Raw genomic sequence first — 24,872 nt, 5'->3', positions numbered from 1 at the left:
CCCAAATAAAAACTGATACATGGAAATATATGCAAATAACAGGATTTTACATATATAATGAAGGGGAGGGAGCTTGATTATTCAGAAACTTGATCAGCCCTGGCACAGCCCCCCAATAGTTTAATATAAAATATACAAAATATATATAGGAAACATATATGAAAGTGTTATTTTTTTGCAATAATTGAAACTATATGTTGCATATATTACCTATATTTTATATATGTACAATCCAAATATGAACTTGTATATGTCATTTGCATCAGATTTCTATATGGGAGATGGCAAAACAGACACAAACAACCCCAAAGACTTACGTTGAATGGGTGACCTGAACCATACAATTGCATTCAAATGTTAGTGGCCACTCCGAACTAGCACTGCCTAGCAATGCTAAAAAAAACTTCTACATAAGATACCTTTTGTGCAACATAGGCTCATTCTAAAAACATACCATTTTCATTTCTGGAGATCGCAAATTATGTAGCCAGGAGTACGTTTGGCATGCATTTCATCTTTAAAACGAACGCTACAAGTCGGTATGACACCGTTCTTTTTCAAGCTTACCAGCTGACCGCTTACCTCCATATGGGCAGCTTTCCCACTGTTACCAGTTTGACCAGTAGCTCGCTATATATCTTGAAACGCAGAGAGAAGTTGACTACGACACAAAAGGGTTTGAATCCGGCAAAGAACAGTTCCAGAAAGTGGGTAAAGCTGCCTTTCCCCTGCAGACGACATTCAGAAATGACTGTCGAAATACGCCCCCTTGTGGCAAGCGCGCAGAATTTTCAGTTTTGTTGTGCATCATGGGAGAGAAGCTGATTCTCGCGGTGTCCAAAATAAAGGAGTGCGAAAAGAGTCTTTCTTCTCTGTGCATATACCATGGTTGAATGAATGAATGAATGAATTAATTAATAATAGTAGAAACTCATAGACCGCTGAAGATTTTGGAGGGAATGTGGAGGCAACATAAACAAAAAAAATAATAATAATTTATTACACATTTATGAATAGCAATGTTTTTTATATAGATTTTTTTCTGATTAAAAAAATAACAAAAAAATACAACTATTTCTCATCTCGTGCACACGGACCTGCTTGGACAACACTGGAATACATTACATCCGATCAACTGGTCGCATACGGTCTAATCACAGGAGTTCTAATATTTCAACGTATCCGCATTTCAAAACGGATCTGAATTTTCTGCATACGGAGATGATCGAAACTGCACTCAGCGCCCGGACTACTCTCCAATGGAAATTCTTCCGGTCTGTCACTTGTTGTGTGTATTGGAAAGGCAGATTAGGACAAAAACAGAAGCCAAAATATAAAATAAACAAATAAAAAACATGGTGAGAATGTGGTAAAATCTAAAAATGTGGTAAAAAAAAAAAACAGGCGGCCACGAGGATTGCTTTTGAAAACACTTTTGGTTGGGTTTAGGAAAGGAGGAGAGTGGGTCAGTCAGTCGGTTAGTCAGTCAGTCAGTCAGTCGACAGCAGCCTGGTGGATTTACTCTAGAATAGCAGGCACAAATGGCACTCAAGAGAGATATCTGAGATCTGAAAAAGTATACACAACAGCCTCTGGTGGGATTGTGAAATCAAAAACTGCAAAAAACATAGCTCCTGGGACGTATTTGGCACTCTCCAGAAATGTATACAGCTGTAGATTTTAAGAATGAGCCTGGATTTTTTATTTTATTTTTTTATTTTTTTTGAGTTTTGTACAGGCAAGCACTGCTGTCCCTTTTCTAAAAAATGTCATAATCTGTAGTTACATGATGGATTTTTGCCTCTAAGCTTACCTCAATCCATCTGTCAAATCAGTCAACGAACACTCCATCAGCATTTCCCCCACACCCCAAACATTTAATTTGTTCATCATCATCATCATTTCACACATATCAAGCTTTAGCCAACTGTCTAGAAAGCTCAAGCCATTCATTCTGAAGCCACACAGACCCAAAGAGATGTCAAGTCTGTAACAGAGCTGCTGTATTTCGGCTTAAACAATACAGCAAGGTTCAGACATGTGTTTCCTTGTCACATGCCCCTCACTGCAGACAGATTAATTCTGACAAGTTCACCCAAACACAAAAGGCCCGGCCTCCCTATCATCAGTGATCTATTCTCCCCGTCTCCCCCCCGAAGTATCAGCGTCACAAGAAGCCATTTTGTCATAATGGCAGGAACATGGCCCTGGACATAAAACACGTCAGTAAAGACCGACCGGAGGAAAGTTTGTCAGCTTAATCAGCAGTAATACATCAGCGCAGATCAGCAGAGGCTACACAGCACTCCTAATAGAGTTGGGAGCAGGAGGGAGGCAAGAGCTGGCAGCACCGCATCTTCGTTGGAGTGAGGCAGATTTAAGACCCACTTGAGTCCAAGCATCATACAATTTTATTTGCAATCTGAGCTTCCTCTTTTGGAGCACAGGACGGTGCTGCCCAATGGATAGCACAACCACAATAGCTCACTAGTTTCTCCTAGATATCAGAGAGAAAATTTTAAGCGAATGGAGATTTTCTGCTAAACAGAACAAAGGCCCTGTTTACACCTGGTGTTAAGATGCCTTTTTTCAAATGAATGACAAGCAAACAATGGTCAATCAAGTTTATATTTTTGAGATTGTTTATTTGGAGGTATTCACTTGAAGGGGTATTCATAAGACTGTCATAACACTTTTATACCCATGACATGACGTCATGAATTCGAAGGAGATTTGCATGGTTTTGACCAGGGGCATCGCTAGATCCCATTTACTGGGGCACGTGCCTCAGTAAAAATCGCCAGTGCCCCAGTAAATGTTTTGAGAATTTACTTTATATGCAAGTGTATTTAGCTATTAAGAGTGGTAATCCTAGAATAAAGACGTTATTATCTATGTGCAACCGAACCAATGCTGATGAAAGCATTGTAGTTTAATTAAAAAGCAAACTGAGAATGTGCACAGAAAAAAAAAAAAAAAAACGTACTCTCATGCCTCACACACTGCTCCAGCTTGACGCTGACGCGCTGCTCTGCTCCCTGTCCGGTTGTGAACATGCACGTCGAAAAAATAGCTGCGCTGCTCATGTGTTGTGAAACTGGCGTACAGTCTTTTATGTGGAGGTGTCACACGCAGTGAGTTTTGCAAGTCGACAAACCAAAGTTTAAATGATATGATGGTGATCTTATTTATACAGTATAGCTCCTGATAGATTTTTTTTTACAGTATATATGAAGCAGAAAGGAGGGATGAAGTCAATTATACTTTTTTTCAAATGCAAACTTTACATCGACATACTTGTCAAAATAATACATGAGAACAAAAAAGCCTTGTGGGGTAGAAAATATACTTATTTTGCACACCTGGGTTTTGAAGGGAATTAACAATTTCTTTTTTCTTTTTCGGGCCGGTTATGATTTTGCTCAGATGACAAATCAAACAGACACAGGTGTTCCTGCCAAATTTCCACTAGTTTTTCCTCCATACCTTATATTCAAAAGAAGCTCTTTTAACATCTCCCCCAACCTCCCACTGGCCTGCAGATACCCATACTAGTGGATGCTACTCTCTCATTGGCTGTATGTGATCGCCAATGTTATTTTCAGTCAGAACACATTTTACACGGCATGACTTTGAATCACCAACAGCTCCAGATATTTAGCAACCAAATATCTGACAAGTGTCAGCGACTTATTGGCGATTCTCTCAGATTGTGTCTTTGATAGTTCACACTGTGCGATTTTTACTCACATGAATGAGCACCGATTTGCCTGTGATTTCGGGCATTTATTGCCGATTTCTCAAAACCTGGCGGCGAGTCAAAATATGGGCTAAAATGATGCAGTCTGAAATCAGCAAAAGACAACAACACCTGTCATAAATCTGTCATAAACACGATAGTCATGAATCAATTATAACATGGGTAGCGAAAAGAAAATTGCCATTGAAAAATTCTCATTTAAGGTGCAGTAGGTGATTGTCTTCAGAAGCATTTTTTGTTGTGCTGGTTGAAAGTCTCTTCACAGTTCAATAGTTCAAGTAAATGATCTAAATGTATTTATATGTATTTTTATATTTTGGGTAAGGCATAAAACTAAAAAATGTTCATCCAATTAACTAGAATCAGACCGAAATCTCTCATAATTCCTATTAGTAGGCAAAACTGTCTGTCAGTCTGTCAGCAAATGCAGATTTGAACAACTGCACAGCCGTTTTTACGCATCTCCGCCAACCGCTGTTGGTGCCGCGCGTTCACGAGAGAGGGCGCGCGCACACGATCGGTGAAAACCTGCTTAATCAAAACTTTTTAAATACCTGAATCAATATTGGAGTTACCTTTGCACGCTGGAGAAAGTATGAAACAATGGCTGAAGGATTTCTTTTAGACAGGTAATGTTTTGTTTTAAAACTATTTTAGCTTCATGCAGATCTGATGTAACGTTAGATGTTGTTACAAACGGGTTATATCTTTACAGAAATGTTGTTCAGCCACTAAAATCTTTCGATAAAAGATTGATAAGACTATTTTCAGTTTCATAAGTGACCTTTTACAGCATCTATAATGTAGATTTTAATTAGTTTAACAACAAAAAACAAGTAAATAGCCCTATTCCACCTAGTCTCTCCCTATATTGTTTACCATGCAACTCTAAATATTCACTCTGAAGTAGCATGTCAGTTTGGCTTGCTCGCTGCCGGACAGGCACTAGTCACTTTTAAAGAGCCCATATTATGGGTTTTTGAAAATTCCCCTCCATGTAGTGTGTAACACAGCTCTAAGTGAAGTGAAGTATCCAGCTAAGGCTTAAATTTGTAAGAATACAGTGTTTAAAACGGTTGATTCATCTATAAAAGAGTCGACTCATAGTGCTTCAAACGAGTCGCCTTGATACCGATTCATTAGGTGTTTCGCCATGACGTACGAACGAAACCAAGTTATTCACGTGCACGCGCAAACCCGGGAGATTTCAAACCTGAGGCCCCGCCCTCTGACGCAGAAACCCAGACACACACACACCCACAAACACACGCACACCCACAACAACACGCACACAAACATGCCGGTCGATTGAAGTCACACTGCAGATGGATATTATATTGAGTCTCTACCCAAAGATGAAACATCAGCATTATAACCAAGCAGTTGAAAACTTCTGGAAGCTACATGCTACAAAGAATACTTCATCTGAGTTTGTTAAAGGAAGGATCAATAAACAGTAACTTACTGATGGACGTCAGGATGGGTTTCTTCCTCCATTTCTCAAGTGTAAGTACGTGCGGTTAAAGTTGTTGCCTCGTTGACTCGAGCTTGCAAATGTATTTAGTTGTGATTTGTTACTTGTAACCGAGTGTACTGTATCAGGTTAACTGGCTATATTCTCTTATCGCGTGCAAAGTCACGTTAAAAACGCGACGCGTGCTGCTTTGTTTATGGAGCTCCGTGCTAGAGTTCTGCTTACCCGTTACCCGTTACCCGTTACCGACCGCTCCCCGCGATTTATTCGGAAATTTATTCCCGCGCTGCAGAAATCTGGCGCGGGGACAGCTGCGGGAATAAATTTCCGAATAAATCGCGGGGAGCGGTCGGTAACGGGTTTAATTTGGGATGGGAGCAGGCTGTCTAGCAATATCACGGATATTGCTATGCGAATGAGAAAGATGTGTCTGCTTGGTGCTTGTGTGTGTGTTAGTGCGCACGTGCGCGTATGAGAGAGAGAGAGCGCGAGAGAGCGAGAGAGCGAGCAAACGAACTTTGTGTGCTTGGTGCTGTGTTTATACAGACAGCTTGGCTGTCTGGACTGTATAGCTGGGTGATTTTTGGTCCCCCGCTCTAGCGGGATCGGGCGCGAAGCGGGAGCGTTGTCGTCCGGAGGTGTGTGTGTGTGTGTTTTTGTGTGTGTGTGGCAGCTAAAATCCACGCCTACACTATCGAGCGTGTATGAACTGTGATTACTTTTATATTGCTGATTGGCTATTGGCCATTTCCCTCTCTGACTGAAGGCAGTCGACCAATCGCGACAGACTGTCATCGGTCCAATCAGCGCAGATTAGCTTCGCGCTAAGGAGGGGTTTGGGAACAAATGAATCACTGGACGATTCATACGGGAGTCGCTGGGATAATTAGATAAAAATAAATGCATATTATAAGACCATGAAAGTGTTTTTTGACCTTGCATGCATATTAGACTGTTGTTGGAGACCCTTACAACCAAGATATGACCCTATTTCATGTATAACATGGGCTCTTTAACACATGAGAGAGGGTACTTTTGCTGTGCTCGTTTTTTTAGGAGGTGTGGCTCCAGACGGCAGGGAAGTTGGTGTGATTCAGAGATTTATGCTAAGCTGTGAAAGCATAATGAAAGATCACCTACTGCACCTTTAAAAGTGTCCATACAATTATTAAATATAATTTTATAACATCGTAATGCATATTTGGTTCAATTTTATAAAAAAATTCTATTTGTACCACTGTAGTATAAAGAATATTAATGATAATTAGATTCATTGGTCTCATGACAATCAAGCTATGTCAGATTTATGACAAAGAAATGTCAAATTGTCATAACAATTACATCGACAGATTGTTACGCACGTATTTGTTTATGTGGATTGGTCGTAACAAAGGCTGCATTTACACTGCACTGTTTAAGTGACTCAATTGCGATTTTTTTTTCTCCCAAGTCACACAGATCGGATATGGCCCATGTACGTGTAAGCAGGAACAAATCACATGGATTCCGATTTACTCCAATCAGATTCAGGCCTTGTTCGTGTGGAAATTTAACCGATATGAATCGGATCGGTGTTCTCGTGTCTGCAGTGAAAGCAGGTAGATCAGATTTTTACCTGTCAATGCGAGTCACGCATCATTAAAAACCATAGCAAATGATGTCAAGTCTGACGTTTTCATTTCAGAAAAGACTTAAGCAGAGTTGCAAACCTTAAATCTATACACGAGGACTAAAAAAGCTCTTTTATTGTCAAATAGCACAGGTATTTAAGCATGTTAACGAGAGCGAGAGAGCGTAGTATCCGCCATATAAACAATATAACGTTAAAATAATATAAAACTATGGCATACATCACGTGTATAAATCACACCATGGACAATACATTAAGAAAAAACCTATATATCAAAAGAAGATGGACAAATGAGAATCTTTCTATCATAAAATTTAGTAAAACAGCTTGAAAAAAAGCTGCGAACAAATTTCTTACAGAAATAGAGAAAAAAATAGCTTTTTTATTATCAGCTGTCAGTCACAAAAAAAAACACCTACTTTCCATCTACTGGTCTAACATGATCATTACAGGATGCTACATCATCATTTTTGAAATCCTCCATTTTTACAGTCCAAACTGCAACACGAAAACGGCATTTTAAAAATTCACTTTAAAGACTTTTAAACTAGTGCTTTTAAATGAAAATGTATTAGTGTCGACATGCTCCAAAACATTACATTTCATAAAAATTTAATAACATTACATTTTCATAAAAAATATATATATTATATCTGTTTGTATGTTATTTTGAATTTTTTTTTGATGCATTTAAGCACATCACGCGGATATATGTTCACATGTTTGTTTATCTGATAAGCTTGCTTTTATTCAGTTATTTGATGCTATAAAAAGGCGATTTGGTGTCATAATTATATGTGTGTGTGGTTGGGTTTGCATAAATATGTGCATGAATTTTATTGTGGGCCCCTCAATAATGACCATTACAGTGCAGTTTTGTCCTCAAAATCAATGTAGCTTCATTTTTTTTACAGTGACACAAAGTGGAGACTAACACAAGTGGTGATAAGACATCTATTTAAATGCAGGTCAGCACCAGGAGGAAATTTTAATGTATCTCAGCTGACTACTGTACTTGTGATTACTGCAAATGCATGTGAATACCAGGAGAAAACAGAGCATGTGCCTCCTCTAGAGATTTAGAATGGATAACACCTCAAATGTCCCAAAATAGCATGCATTCGAACATTTGCAACTCTTTGCAACAAATATTAGGAGAAACACAATTCACTTTGACACAGCAAAGGACCCCGGTGCGTCTCTTGAGCAATGAAAGAGCAACCTCTAAACAATTCTCCTCTTTGGGAACAAATGTAATAAGGTCATCCTGATTTTCCCATGACATGTTTTTGGATCAGCATCTTTTGGAATAAAATAATACTGTGCAACTACAGTGAAAGTCTAAACTTTGATTGGATTTCTAGAAGTCTGATGTGAAACTCTACCAGGAAATAAAGCTGTGCTCACAAAAGCTGTGTAATTGAATCACTTAAATTGCTTGTGGGCATGAAAAAGTTGACAGACGTGTCCAAACAGATGTGTACCAGAAGTGACTTCTGTTGACAGCGTTATGATAATTCTTAGTTTTGGGAGAACAAACCTTACCTACATCCATATGGGTTTTAATCCAGATTGTTGTGTTATTATTTGCATTAACTTCAGAGCCTCTCTGACATATTGTAGCACAGTGATGTTGTAGCAACATTTAACCTCGACATTGAACAAAATTATTATTGTTCACCAAGATGATCTCTTTCTGCTATACATTATAGCATCTAAGGCTTGGCTAAACGAGACTACTGGCTTTCCAACTTGAATGATGACACTTCGATTCTCACTTGACACCCGGGGAGATGTGCAGTATAACCACATTTCAGCACATTCAATGAATCATAAGTCAAATCTCCAGCCACATGTGAAATCCCCCATTCAGCAAGCATTTGCAATGATAGGTGTTTAAAAATCTGTTGAAAATCTTACACCTGCAAAGTGAAAGCGCACCATAGCTTGTTCTCTGCAGTTCGGTTGGCAGGAGTCTCTGAACACCTGCTGTAGTTCTGATTTCTTCTCTCCCTGTACATAATCTTCCAGTCGTCAAGCAATTTAACACCTCTATGATAGGAAATCGGAGTAGGACTTTCCCATCTGAGACTACAAATGGAACCTAAAATCTTATTTGTTAATAGAGTGCTGAAAGGCTGAGTCTTAAATAGAGTTCCATTATCCTAAAATCAATATACATTTTTAAAGGGGTGTTCCAGAATGTAATTTTAGGGCTTGGTTGTGTTTATAATATGCAAAGCAATCTGAGCTCATGTTTCACTTGAAGGAAATCATGTTATTTTTTCATATATCGCACTTTGATTATATACAGCTATTCAGCTAACATGAAAACGACTGATATATTTCCTAGTTCCTCTGAAAGGCCCGCCCTCAAGTGACTCTGATTAGTCATCGTCATAATGTGCTGCGATTTGTGGATCGGCTCCACGACACGCCCGTACAAGCACCTGCTTCTCTGCTGTGTAAACAGTCAGTCACAACAGTCAGCCAAAATGGGGTGTGGCTCCTTTAAGAGAGATCGCTATTGCGTGTGTTTATGTGTGTGCGTAAATGTGTGAAGTTTCTGTAACAACAGCATGTGCGCAGGACTTTCTTTTTCTCTGATGCTCGGATTAAGTTATTTTCTGTAATATATTGTGACAGAAGAATAAAGCACAAGATGTGGGATGTGACCTGTGTGAGCCTTGATTTATGTTTCGGCTGCAACACGAGTTAGGTGAGCTATCCTGTATTTTTTTAACTCAACGCGTTACACAACGTCTTTCACTTATTTCCGGACAATGCAGGTATAAGTAATATGAATCATCCACATATCTTTTGCAACTTCATTATCTGAGATGTAAAACGCTTGGAAAAGCTGCCTAAACTGAAACACTGCACAGTCGCACACACACATAGAGAGACACGAACGTGCTGCATAATGCCGAGTTCAGACTGCATTTTTAAAGTGGTCATGTCACAGATGTTTTCACACTGCATGACTATCTGGGCTAGCATTTCGTCGCTGCTGTGTTTACACTGCAAGATGTATCAGTGACAGGGGCTTTCACATTGCATGACTTTACTATAGGAAGAATCGCCAACAAGTTTGTCCAAACTACGTCTCACAGCCAAAAACACGTAGTATATCTTTTGTTATTAACTACATAATGAGACAGAAGCCTTTAATGGGGTAGAACATGTACATGTTTGCTCACCTGGGTTTAAAGGGAAGTAGCCATTTCTCCTCAATGTTGATAATAAACTAATTTCTTTCTGTATGAATAGTCAAACAGACACAGTCCTGTCAAACCTCCACTAGTTATTCCTCCATTTTGTGGGTCCAAATAAACCTAAAAAGAGCGCTTTTAACTTCTCCCCCAGCCTCCCGCTGGCCTGCAGCAGGTATACACACACGCACACACACACAAGTGAATGCTGCTCTCTCATTGGCTGTAGGCAATGGCTGATGTGATTTTCAGTCAAAACTCATTACACACGGCATGATTTGAATCGCCAGATATCTCACAGGCATCGGCGACTCATCTGCGATTCTCTCAGATCGCGTCTTTGATAGTTCATACTGTGTGATTGTCACTCTTGTGCACGAGCAGCGATTTGACTGTGATTTAAGGCATTTGTCAAAGATTTCTCAAAACCTGTCAGCGAGCCAAAATCGGGGCTAAAATCACGCAGTCTGAACTAGGCATAAGTGTGTGTGTGTTTGCAGCAGTTTGACTGATTAATATGAATTTGTTGCTAAATCGTTAGAAGTGCAAAACAGCATTCCCCATTGTTTACATCGTTGCTACAGCATACCGTTAACGCTAGACACTGTACATGTCATGATCAATTTTAACAAATAAAAACACTTACTTGTAGCTTACAACTTCTGCTTTAAGGAGATTTTAACCAAATCCAGCACTGAACTGCGAGAGATTCTGGAGCTGTTTTGTCAAATCATGCTTGCTATGTATTTTATAATTCTCTGGAACATAATTAATATTGAACAGTAAGCACTTCTGTCTTTGTGTTGTGTCCTTTGGAAGCCCAAATACAGAAACAGATGAAGCTCTGTGGAAACAGCAGTGTTTGGATGCATTTTTAGCTTTATCTCTGCTATAACATTACAGCGCCTTTGGATTCGCAGTAAACGAACCTTTGTGATCTCACAGGGGGCGGAAGTATTGTTTTGTAGTCCCCAAAATTCGTTCATTGTAGGCTTTGCTAAGCTAACTCTGTAAAAACCAAGGTCTCCCTTTGCATTGAACTTTGAGCTTTTTACATTCAGAAATGTTGTTTATGTTCACACAGCTACATTACATATTAACTAAAGTTTCAAATATGACTTCGTAGTGGACCACCCCTTTAATGGGTTTCTTGTTTAAAATACCTAAAATAAGGTCGTTGTTTAATTCAAACTCAAGATATTTTCCAACATAGGGTTATACTGAAAACGTACCACGATATACATTTCTGGAGAGCGCCAAATATGTCCTATGAGCTTTTTTTTTTTTTTTTTTTTTGCGAATTTACCAGAAGCCGCTGGCTTCCCTCGCGAGTGCCATTCGCACCTGCTCTAATTTAAATTCATCAGAGGCCGCTGTCGGCTGTCTGACTGACTGACTGACTGACTGACTGACTGACTAACTGACTGACCAATCGGCTGATCCACCCTCTTACTTCCCTAATCCCATCCAATATTATTTTAAAAAGCACCAATTGACCCGCCCATAACTTTTCCCTAAACCGAACCGACAGTTTTGAAAAGCAATCCAGAAAAAGAAAAGCCCTCATCAGATTTTTACCATGTCTTCAGATTTTACCACATTCTCACCCAGTCATTTACTGTTTTATTTTAGTTATTAGATTCTGTTTTTGACTTTTCTGGAACCATTCTTTGCCGCACTTGAACCCCGTCATTGTGGTCAGCTCCTCTCTGCATCTCAAGTCCGCCAACGTAGACGGCAAGCTAACTGGACAAACTGGAAAGCGGTCCACACAAAGGTAAGCAGTCAGCTGGTAAGCGCCAAAAGGAACGGTGTCATACTGCCCCCATAGCATTCGTTTTGAAGGCGAAATGCAGACATACATACTTCTGGCTACATAACTCGAGATCTCCATAAACGTATATAGAGCTTCGGTTTCAGAATGAGCCTATGTTGATATTATCACTCTTTTATGGTATTGAAGAACATTCTACTCATGTTTATTAGGGAGTTTACTAATCCTAATGTCCGTGTGGATTGTAAGTTACTTTTATTTCAGTATGATGACACTTTTACAAATCAAATGGTGTACTAAGTAGGGCGTGGTTTTATTCTTGGGCACCTCCTCTCATCTCTTACATTCATCAAACTAATGGTTTGAGGGGTGTGGCTAAACATATTTTGGCCATCAAACTGGTATCATCAGAGTCAGAAAAGGACTGTCATTCCAGTGCTGAAGCAAATTGTTCAGTTTTGATTAAAAATTAACCTAAACAAAAAGACGATTAACTTGCACAGATTATTTGCTCACTTTAAGATTAACAATGTGCACTAGCTAAATAAGCATTGTAAATTTGGATTTAGTGTGGTTTTTAAAGGGCTTACACATGAAGCTAGGTTCACACCTGACCCAAAGCACCGCATCACTGGCTCCAGTTTACTCACGCAATGTTTTTCGCCCTGCGTGAACTTTCCAACCCAGGCTCATTCTGATTATGTACCCCTATATACATTTCTGAAGAAAGCAAGATACAATCCAGGAGCTACTTTTTTTGCAGTTTTTGTTTTAGCGAATCCACCAGAGGCCGCTGTGTATGCTTTTTTTTTTCCGCTCTCAGATTTCTCTTGCGAGTGCCATTTGTGCCTGCTGTTTTCACTTAAATCCACCAGAGGCCGCTGTCGACTGACTGACTTCATGACTGACCAAATGACCAATCCCCTCACTCTCCCTCTTCCCTAAAGCTAACCAATAGTGTTTTAACCCCTTCAGACCTGAATTATGCTCCAAAATTCCAGAAAAAGAAAAGCCCTCGCCTGATTTTTACCACATTCTCACCCTGTTAATTACTAATTTATTTTACTTTAGAGCTTTGGTTTTTGTTTTACCGGCTTTCTGGAACCATTCTTCATCGAACTTGAATGCCATTGTCTATTATGTTTAGAAATTTGGGAAAAAATAAACAAATAGTTTTAAACACGTTGCACTTTCAGATATGAACCTCAGCTGGACATTTTCTTTCACTTAGAGCTGTGTTACATACTGCATGGAAGCTCATTTACAAAAACCCATAATTGGGGCTTTTTAATTCAACTGGTTTAGCAATTCAGCATAATAATATTTATGTTTACACTATTTTAATTTGATATATAAAAAAAACAACTGATAACACTTTATTTTGATGGTCCATTTGAGTATTAGTAGACTGCCTGCTTAATATCTGTTGACACTGCTCCTTCAATAGACATTTAACTGACTATAAGAAATGCTAATGAGAATTAGTTGGCATGTAGATGCAATGTAACTTAATTTTAACAAATGGACCATCAAAATAAAGTGTGACCAAACAACTTGGTTATAAAGTCTCAGTGTGTTTATATTTACGCACTTGCAAAATATTTTAATAAAACTTTCTAGTCTTTGCTCACATTGTAGTGGTGAATATGAGTGTTGTTTCATGCCCAACAGTGATGTTGATACAGAAACATGTTTTGGCAAAAATCGGTCACTGATGTATTACTCGACTGCATTGAGAGGCAAACAGAAAACAGCCTGTAAAACAAGTAGCAGAAATCCAAAGAACCACAATAGCTGATCCCTGAGTATACAGAATAAAGATACAGTCCAGAGTGGTCACCATAATTGCAGCAAACATCTGAGCTCATGCATAAAGGGTTAGTCAACAGACATCAGCTTAATCAGATGTCCCACCTAAAGCCACACGGGCAGCTGAAGCGTCGTAGTTGATCCAGAAGGATACCCAGGACAGGATGGTGATCAGGATTGAGGGCATGTAGGTCTGCAGGATGAAGTAACCAATGTTCCTCTTAAGTTTGAAACTCAGAGACAGACGTGGATACGAACCTGGTCCAAGGAAAGACAGAGAAAGACAGTTTCATACTTAATAGTAAAAAACATACTGCATTACTCGTACAAAAGGCTGTAGCCAGGGCTTGAAATATAGGGAGGTCTGGGGTTTGGTAAAAATTCAGCTATATTAATGGATAAAAATAATGTGTAACATTATAATCTTGTTTTAATGCAGGAATATCATTTTGTTTTGCTGTACCAGTCTTGATTGAGATGTATGAATGATGAATAGCAAATCAATTTTGGCATGAATTCCACTGTAAATGATTAGCTTAAAAACTAAACTTAATAAATGTTTGTCCACTTTCTGAGCCACCATGTACGTCAATTTTGATTGTCGCATGTCAGAGTTTTGCCAGATATTGCAATAAACAACAAACAAAAGCACTCCCTAAAAATTGTACATATATTATAATATATTTTAGAAGTCAGATACGGAATCAATAACCCAAAACTTTATCTTACCACTATATTTACACCTAGACTACTTTATTAATGCTGCAAGTATTAGTATAACAACGAGTTTAAAGAAGCAATGCTTATATAGACTATATCTGTCAAAATGGAGAACATTCTCAGCCTGTGTCTGACAGCTGCTGTGAGTCAGGGACATGCATTAACCTGAGGTTTGTGAAATGTTTAATATTATTAACACAGTCCTGCATTTATTTGTTCTAAAATGTAGAAAAGAGTTCAAATATATATTTGTTTATTTTTTTTAACCTGATTTGCGGTGAAATTTAAAATGTATTTTGGCTAAAAAATTGTTTTAATCAGTTTCCAGTGTCACATGATCCTTCACAAATGAATATAACCTGCAGATTTAAGGCTGTTTTAACTCTCATTTTTCAAAACAGTAAACATTTTATATCAGTATTCAATGATGAATAGAAAGATCAGAAGAACAGCACTTTAGTAACAAATGTCTGCTGTCACTTTTGATCAATTGAATGCATTCTTTAAAATAACATTTACAGAAACTAAATTAAACCGACCCTAAATCTTTGCAGTTGTTAACATCAGCATATTTCTTGCTTTTCATGCAGACTGCTGCAAATTTTAATTGGATCAATCAATGCATTTGTCTTTCTCCAGCAAACACACAGGCCTCTGCGAATAAATATTTGGTGGCAGAGCAGGTCGCAATAATAAGTGCAGCGTGCAGTGTCTGAGATTGTGTATAGAGTCAGACAGCCAGACTGTGTGACTTTATCTGTTCCTGAAAGGCAGACCAGTGATGATAATAAGACTGGAGAAAAACACAAATTATGTGCACTGACTCATGTGCTCACTCATCGTTTGCATCGCTTCAAGGTTTAGCAAAAGGACACTGTAACTATATATGCATGCAATAACGTCTGCAGCGCAGCTTTTCGGTTTTGGTGAATAAACAGCAGGAGGTTCATACTAGGCCTGGGCTGTATCACAGTATATCAGCATTCTGAATGCCCACAGATGTGTTTTTGGTGTTGTTTTCCACACCCTGACATCCGTAAATTCATTTTGTTGATGAACAAAATGAGCATTTGATAATGAATATTTGCTGTTAACTGACTCACCATCAGCCCATCCAATATGTACAGGTGAAGTCAGAACTATTAGCCATGATGAATTATTAGCCCTCCTGTTTATTTCTGATTAACGGAGAGAAGATTTCTTCAACACATTTCTGATCATAATAGTTTGTTTTGTAGACTATCAAAAAAAAATAGCTTAAAGGGGCTAATAATTTTGTCCTTAAAATGTTTTTTTTTTTATTAAACTGCTTTTATTCTAGCAGAAATAAAACAAATAAGACTTTCTCCAGAAGAAAAAAATATTATTAGACATACTGTTAAAAATACCAAGCTATGTTAAACATCTTTTGGGAAATATTTGAAAAAAAATAAAATAAATAAAAGTGGGACTTATTATTCTGATTTCAACTGTAGGTACAACATTAAAGATTTTTTTTTTTTTTAACTAAAACTGAGCTCTTTGATGATTCATAAACCCCATGTCAATGGCTACTGGCATTTTAAGAGGTAAAAAAAAATCTTAAATACCACAAATTAAGCCTTTGATGTGTGCGATCATACTGACTTAATTAGAATGCCTAATGTGTCATGCGATCAGCTGTGACCTTTAAATAAACAAAATATATATTTATGACTTGTGGCATACACACTGATGTCTATGGAGATGACAATAATAATTATATTTTAACATAAACAGTCTTTGTTCTTCTCCCAACAGCCACTTACTTTCTTGGTTTTTAATAGAAGTTGATAAATAAACATGTTGTAAATCCAGCAGCTCTGATCTCTTTACTGCAGCATAGACTAACATGGATAATTTTAAAATTATTTGATCTAAAGTGGGTGATGGGTGCCACCCATAGACTGTAAAATATATGGACGTAGTATCTGTGACGTCACCCATAGGTTTCTAAAGAGCGCAAAAGAAGCCACAAGTAGGCACGGCCAACCGTCGCCATTTTGTTCGCGCGTCAACACACCCACGGCAGGATACCAAACAAGGGCAAAGAGGCGGAGAGTGAGTGGAGCTACAGACACCTGCTGACAATTTGCTTGGACCTGGTTTAGACACACTTTACTTTGGGAGAACGCTTAATACTTTATCACCTGTGACTCGTTTGTATTCTGACCACATGTGCTTAGTTGTATACTATATCAATAAAGTGTTTTGAGCCACTAAACATTGTTCTAATGACGTTTTTCAACAGGAGGAAAACGCGAATTACTTCCAAACACTTCAGATATAGTCTGTGTTAGTAAATGCAGGACTATTGATGAAATCCAGCATAACACTGTATGACAACGCTTCAGATGACTGTTCTAGAGCCTACAGCTAATCAATTCGTCAGATTCTGGAGTGCATTACAGCTCTAAATATAAATATAAATGATAAAGGATCTTAAATAAACCAAATACATGTATAGAGAAGGTATATGAGTATAACTTTACTCACATGGGAAACGGAGGCCACGTGAATGGTTTGTGAGCACAGTTAAGTGCACTCAGCATGCCATGCCATCTTATAATTGTAGGAAACAAGTCCAAAAGGCAGTTGACTGTGTAAAGCCACATAAAACAACACAGAAATACAATGAATATGCCGAGTTCAGTGGCTAATCTGCAGGATTGACGTGACAAGACGGCGACCAACGAGACCTAGCTGTCACTCAAGTGGCCACACCCTTAATTATGCAAACTTAATATAACTTAATATAAAGTAAACGGATGAGTTATAAAAAAATGTACCAACCTCACAGTTGTCATGAAGGGTAATATTAGCTGTATTAACCAAAATCTTTTTTTGTACCAGGCTGTTTTTTCTGCTGTAAAGTTGGCCATTCTAGCAGTGGGCTCAATTGAAATTTGCTCTGTTTGGGAGCCAGGAGCGGCCACGACTAGTGGAATTTCGGATGAATTGCAGTTTTAGTTACTTCCGTATTGGCTTTCTGAGGGAGAGCGGGAGGTTGGCGCTTGGTGCCACCATGTTAGTCTGTGCAGCAGTGGAGAAATCAGAGCTGGTTAAGCAATTAAACTTAAGCAGTTTAATTATTTTATTACTGATTAAACAATTCAAATTACAAAATATGTTCTTAGGGATGTCTAGATCCGATCACGTGATCGGAAATCGGGCCCGATCATGCGGTTTCAGACGATCTGAATCGGACGTTACCTTTTGATCAGGGCTCGAATAAATATGAGCTAAAGGTCTTGCTTCAAAGGACGGGACAGAAGATAACTCGATCATTTCAAAGTAATTCAAGTAATTTCAAAACTTCATTTACAAGTGAATGTGAGACTAGTGTGTGAATCCTGTGTCTGTGTGGGAGTGAATGAGTGCATGAGCGAGTTTTGCCGTCGTGCTGTATTGCTTGTTAAAGTTGTCTGTAGCGTCCACCTTGTTGTTTTTTGGGAGGCATTTTGAATCTCTATACACATTACATTCTTTTTTGGCCAAATAGGCCCATGTACCTGCTATGTGTATAGAAGGAATGCTGATGTGAGATCGGTAGTTGGCAAATATATGGGGTGCATATATGTCATATATGTCAGTCAGTGCACCAGCCACGAACTGCATGTCACTGGAATCAAAATGTCAGATATTTCTCAGTATAATTAGAACGTTTGTCAATATTTGCAGGAAAAGGAAAAATATATATTTTTGTTTACTAAAATCATCAGTGCTGCAGTGTGTCGTGATAAAACTGAGGTGTTGCCATGGAAACACTTTTAAAAAGCTGACACAGGAGGTTAGTGGAAGTATTTAAAACTTCAGTGTGAAAGTGTTAATAATCCAACATTTATAAAGTGTATGCTTGCATATCTGACTGGATATCAAGATAATAATACTAAGTAAAAAATGTTTTGAGTAGCTCTAAATTCCATGAAATCAGGGTGAGATTTATTTTACTTTAGTTTATCGCTCATGTAATAAATAACCATGCCGTATCTTCAGGTTTGTGTTCTTCAGTTTTTAAATAAAATTATTCACACCTTTCTTTCTTAAACTTCTTCATTAAATTCGCAACAAAGTTAGCTCTAGTGTGTACTTTTATCTTAATAAAACTGCTCATAGCATGATCTAATATTCTGCTCGTGTCGCCCACCTCCAGATCAAACACAACTTCTGAACAGATCTGACTCATGGTCCCAACTGTACGACACACACGAAAGAGATTAAACTGAACCTGTGGAGAAGACCACGTTCTTGGAGATGAGTTTATAGTCTACGATGGAGAACTGGGGCAGTTCGATTCTCTCCACCCCCGAAACCGCTCCATCTCCCCCTCGCCAATAAAACTCGATGTCATCTGTGGTGTATCCATCTGGGAAAACACAGACACATGTGTAACAACAAATCCTAAAAACATAAATATACACACACTCGAAATCACTTTGTTCCTATGTCACATGTTTTCTTTTAAAGAGATAGTTCATCCAAATTCAATCATTCATTTTTCTTCCGCTTAGTTCCTTATATATCAGGGATCACAACAGCAGAATGAACTGCCAAATATTCCAGCAGATATCCTTCCAGCTACAACCCAGTACTGGAAAATAGTTCACCTAAATATTGAATGAAAATGTTTTAAATCTTTATCAATCACAAAAGAAAATACTTTAAAGAATGTTGGAAATCTGTAATTATTTATTTAATTATTTTAATTATTTAAACCAGTTTACCGATTAATAACAATAATAATAATAACAATAATAATAATAATAATAATAATTTTAATAACAATAACAATATTTTCATAAAAATAATACTTCTAATAGTAGTAATAATTTTACTACTACTACTACTACTACTACTACTACTACTACTACTACTAATAATAATAATAATAATAATAATTTAATAATAATAATAATAATAATAATTTTACTAAGAATAATAATGATTTTCATAATAATAATACTTTTAATAGTAGTAATAATTTTACTACTACTACTACTACGACAAATAATAATAATAATAATAATAATAATAACAATTAAATAATAATAAAAATAATAATAATAATACAAACATGAGTAAAAAGTAACTGATTTAAGAAAAATTAAAAAAAGGCATGTCTGCATTACATTGACAAAAATTAATAGATAAAAAAATATATTATTTAAAAAAAGCAAACCACACACAAAAAATAAACCTAATTTATAAAAATACATATTTCTAAAAAAAGTTTAAATAATTTTTGTAGGGTTGTAGGATGTGCTTCACGCATGCAATCAGCACGAACGTGGAATGAGGTTGTTTGTGTGGAAATAATCTAAATTATGTAACGATTAAAAAAAAGTTGTAAAAAATTTTATGTAGAAAATCACACAATAAAATTACTCAATAATTAAAGAATAATAATTTTTAACTGAAATCATTTTTAAATATATATGTAATATATTGTCAAAATAATGATAATAAATGCCTATAACAGTTACATTTTAAAAGATTAGCTTCTGAGGTATTTTATTAAGCAGAGGAAGCAGATGCTTTTAACACACTACAGTAAGTTTCTTTCATATCTAACAAAAAGAGTCTTATCGTTTTTAATGCCTTCCATTAAAACATCAGAACCCTTAAAAGTGCGCAATGTCCACAACGACATCTTTCTAAACACTGACGTTTAAATTCCAACACAAGCATTTCAGTTATTAAATGAAATGATTAAATGTAATTACATAAGGGCACATGCGGTTATGAAACAGACACAAATCCATACTTATGCAGGAATTTGTGTTTGTGCTTGTTCTCCATCTTCACTAAGGTTCTGTACCAGTTTATCTGCGTGCAACTTCTAATGAGAACCAGTGACCTATTTAGTGCACTGAATAATTAACGCTGAGCTTCTGATTTCTTCATATTCAAGGGAGTTTTCTCTGCATGACTTAGCAACCAGGTACAGACTAGGTACAAAAAAATCTGCAGGCCTTATGAAGCATTAACGCAGTGCTTGGTGAAAATGCTAACAAATATGGTTTCTTCATTGGGTTTAACGGGTCGAAGAGCAATGTGATGTAAATACGACAAAAGATTCAGCCATTTAGTGAAACCGCATAAGCTTGTGTCGTGTCTGAAAGGGCAAAGACACTGCAGTTGGATAGGATAAAAAATAGTTGTTACTATTCCTGTTGATGGATGACTAAAAATTTCAAGCTTTTTTTGCATTACAAGTTTTCTAAAGGTTTGGTTAAAAATATGTTTAAATAAGAAAATGTGGCATTATTTATTCAATATTTATATTAAATATGTGCTCAACCGTATACAATTGTATCTGTCTTATATTCTTACATCATTGTTTTGACACAATATTATGAAATAACAATTTATGAGGGATTTTTGGAAGTGAATTTTATCAGTCAAAAATTCAGAAAATATTGCAAACAGTATTAAATAAATAAATAAACAAATAAATAAATACATTTTCTTTTTTTTTGTATATATATATATATATATATATATATATATATATATATATATATATATATATATATATATATATATATATATATATATATATATATATATATATATATATATATATATATATGTTAGGTTAAATACTTTAATAAAACATTTTACCGAAATGTTGGGTTTGTCCATATTTATCCTCTATTTGAATTGAAACAACTCTGAAATAAAATATAATAAATACATAAATAGTAAAATAAAATAAATAAATAAATAAATAAATAAATAAATAGTAATATAAAATAAAATAAAACCAATAAATAAATAAACAAATAAAAATATAATATAAAGGAACTATCTAAAAAACAAATAAATAATAATAATAATAATAATAATAATAATAATAATAAAACATATAGATAAATAAATAAAAAATATAATATTAAGGGAAATAATGTAAAATAAAACAAACTAAGCAAATTTAAAAATCATAAAAAATAAAAAAAAAAATTAAACAAATAGATAAATAAATAAAAATGTAATATAAAAGAAAATAATCTAAAATAAAATAAATAAAAAAATAAAAAAATATATAATTCAAAAGAAAATAATCTAAAATAAATAAATAAATAAATAAAATAAATACATTACATTAACCCAAAGTTTCCATTTCCTCAATTTGGATTGAAATAACAGAAAAAAATGAAAAATATAACAATTTAATTGTAAAAAAATTATGTAAAAAAAAGATCTACAGTAAAATAAAGCAAATGCATTTTTACCAGAGTTGTAATGTATATTCAAGAGACTTGTCTCTGCATGACTTAGCAACTGGATACACCCTTTAAAAATCTGCAGGCCTTGTGAAGCATTAATGCAGAGCTCGAAGACAACGATAACAAATACGGCTTCTTCATTGGGTTTAATGGGCCGAAGTGCAACGTGATGTAAATACGACAAGAGCTTCAGCCGTTTGGAGAGTAAAACCGCAGAAGCTTGTCTGAAAGGGCTTTTAGACGAGAGCGAGAAAAGCGCTGTTGGACTGGATGCGGACTGGTGTTTCACTTTCCATTAAATCTATTATCTCAGTGCCAGAGCGCCTGATTCTGTCAATTGACTGGCTGATTACTGTCAACAGATCACTTCACTTGGCTGTGCTCGAGGGGGTTCAGCAACGCTCTGGACCTTAAGACCAACCGGAGATCAGGACGAAGCAGCTTCTGCTCTGCTGTGCTGTAAAATCTGCTTCTCAATCGCGCACATTAAAAATGCATCAAGACTCCAGTTGATCAGGGAAAAGTCGGCTTAAGCTTGTGTCTCATTAGCCTGCGTGAAAATGGCACATGCCGGCAGAAAAACTGTTCTGTTTCACAGTGTCGCAGTGCCCGGATTCAGCTTTCTGGACACATGGAGGAGGTGACATTTAAGGGGAAAATGTGCAGTTGTGTATGTGTGGGAGAAAATTGTGTGTTTTTTTTAAAATGAGAGACATGCAAAGGGTTTACGCCATTAAAATTGTAATTTAAGATGACTTGTTAGTGGAATTTAAAACTGAATTCTATTCTGTAATAAATTTGTTGATGCCTTAATTTTTTTTACTTACATAAATTAATTAGACATAAAATGACAAATAACATTTTCTATGACTTGAATGAAGTCGAAGCCTGAATACAGGGGGCAGGACTGGTGAGGATGTCTAAGTGTTACAGCTAAGTAACTGTACTATGCACCGGGTTTCGGGCAGCTGCTGCAACCAGATACTATCCCGGCAATATACCATCTGTCGGCAATCCAGGGGTGCTATACAATGTATCAAAAAGTTAAGGGGGGGCGGGGTGGGGGGGTTTGCCGGTGAAATGATGGAAGATTTATAGCAGAAGTAACAAAATGGGAGGGTGGCGGGAGATTGGTCTGAAATACGGGAGACTCCCAGGAAAAACGGGAGTGTTAGCACTATTAATCAATTGCGTGCAAATACATTCCTAGAATCAAAGTGTTTGTGCTTTTAAGCCTTTAAATGTTACCTCCTCTGTGATGTCGTGAACATCATACGTCTTTTCAATTCCGTTTATCTGATTGAATGTTTTTAGCATGTTTTTTTTTCCATGACCTGGTAACAACCAGTACAGCAAAGAGGCAGTAATATCAAATTATGTGGCCAAAAGGAAATGTCTGTTTCTAACGTCTTGGAAGCAGACATTTACATGGGTACAACATGACGAAAAAAATGAAGTGATGTTTTTTAAAGATTGCCGTTAATTTGGCAAGTCAGCCACCTTTTGCTGAATAATAGAGAAGTGCAATAAAATACCTGCACATTTCCATCCTGCTCTTTTTGATTGCAAAACACTTGAATTTTGTTCATTAAATATAAATATAAATACTTTATATTTATTAACTTTTTTATATTTAAATTCTCGATTCACAGACGTACGTTTTGACACATTATTTAAAATATTTGGCTGAGAAATAGCTATTAACTTTTTTTTTTTTTTTAGTGGGGCCAGTCAAAATTTTGGCAGGGCAAGTAAAAAACTCTATTACTGGCCCGATCAGCCAGTAGAAAAAATCCTTAGCGTTGAACCCTGGAATAACTTATTAAAATAAGTTACTGTAACATTACATTTTTGGGTAAAACTTTGGTTTAAGTAACAATTCAGATAGTACAGTAACTGTATATTAGCACTTATAAAGTATGACTACGCATTTACATACCCAATACCCAAACCCAACTGCTATCTTAAATATTATTAAGTAGCTAATTTGTAGTCTATTGAGCTAAAAGTCTTAATTAATGGTGAGTAATAGTGTAAATTGTACAATAAAAGTGACCAAATTTTGTTATCATGACTTTTTGATTATATCACTTTTTATATGTAAATTAGCCATAGTTCATATAAGACTGTTCTGAATAGAACTTTTGTATTGTCATATTTATATTTATACAACAGTTCTGTCTGGTTCTCGAATCTGATTGGCTAATAGTTGTGTGATATTCTGCAATAACAGCACTCCTACAGCCTATTCACTCTTGTGTATTCCTCCATCCACATAGAGTGACAGCAGATCACTAAAATCACAGCTGTTGGAAAACAATGTACTTTTGAGGCTTTTTTAGGTCAGAATGTAGTTGTTTAGATTGCATCTATGCAGTTTATTTATATGGATAGTGCCTATTTTAAATATTTATAATTTCTAAGATTTCAGTGCGTCGAAGGCTATCTTGTCATGCTGAGTAGATGGCAGCAGTGACTGCATAATAAGTCCTTAGGAAAGAAAAACTCTTTTTTTTTTTTGTATTTCAAACTACAGCTCATCAAATCATTATAAAATGGGTAAGTGACTTTCTAAGTCGATCTCTCTTGCTCTTGTATGTAGTGCTTTATTTATACCATCTAGTAATCTGTTAGTTTTTACTTTGGCTTTTTTATGTTACTTATTGTGATATCCTGATTGCAAGACAGAAATAATGGCAAATGTCTGTAGACTGATGGCATTTCATGCTGTTCAACCTTATACAGTAATCTTAAAATGGGACATTACGTTAGAGAATCATTCAAATACTAGCTCTAAAGTGACGCTGCGTGATGTGAATTAGCAATGGTTTCCGCTGTTCTGACGTCAGCTGCAGAAGTGAATGAATGGCAGAAAAAAGTAGTTCCTCGTACAAAAGATTTTTGAGACTCTACATGTTCATTCGTTCATTCATTAGTTTTCTTTTCGGCTTAGTCCCTTTACTAATCTGAGCAGGTTTTTAGGCAGCAGATGCCCTTCAAGCCGCAACCCATCTCTGGGAAAGACTCTCCATGTTTACTTTTCTTTTTGATATACACGATTATGCAGTCAAACTTTTGTATAAACCCAATATCACACTTGCAGCAGTGCAATATGGTTGCCTCCCACCAGTCCAACATACAGCCATATCGCACTGCTACGAGTGTGATATTGCTCATTTTATATCAAGCTTTTATTGAGATTTAACTCTATAAACATGAACTTTTTTGTAATATATTCAATAATTG

At 36.4% G+C, this 24,872-nt stretch overlaps 1 protein-coding gene across 2 annotated transcripts in view; it reads right to left on the bottom strand.

The window, feature by feature from the left end:
- Positions 1-24,872, bottom strand: part of gabrb2a (gamma-aminobutyric acid type A receptor subunit beta2a) — a 101,910-nt gene that overhangs the window by 5,779 nt on the left and 71,259 nt on the right. For both annotated transcript variants that reach the window (XM_087280212.1, NM_001024387.2), the window contains exons 6-7: positions 18,626-18,763; positions 13,765-13,917 (exon numbers count right to left, since the gene is read on the bottom strand). In XM_087280212.1, the coding sequence (XP_087136338.1) occupies positions 13,765-13,917; positions 18,626-18,763 (291 nt within the window). The remainder of the gene's footprint in view (positions 1-13,764; positions 13,918-18,625; positions 18,764-24,872) is intronic.

This window comes from Danio rerio, chromosome 14, assembly GCF_052040795.2.
Source record: "Danio rerio strain M-AB ecotype USA chromosome 14, GRCz13ab, whole genome shotgun sequence".
Lineage (NCBI taxonomy): Eukaryota > Metazoa > Chordata > Actinopteri > Cypriniformes > Danionidae > Danio > Danio rerio.
This window is presented reverse-complemented; position numbering and strand designations above follow the sequence as displayed.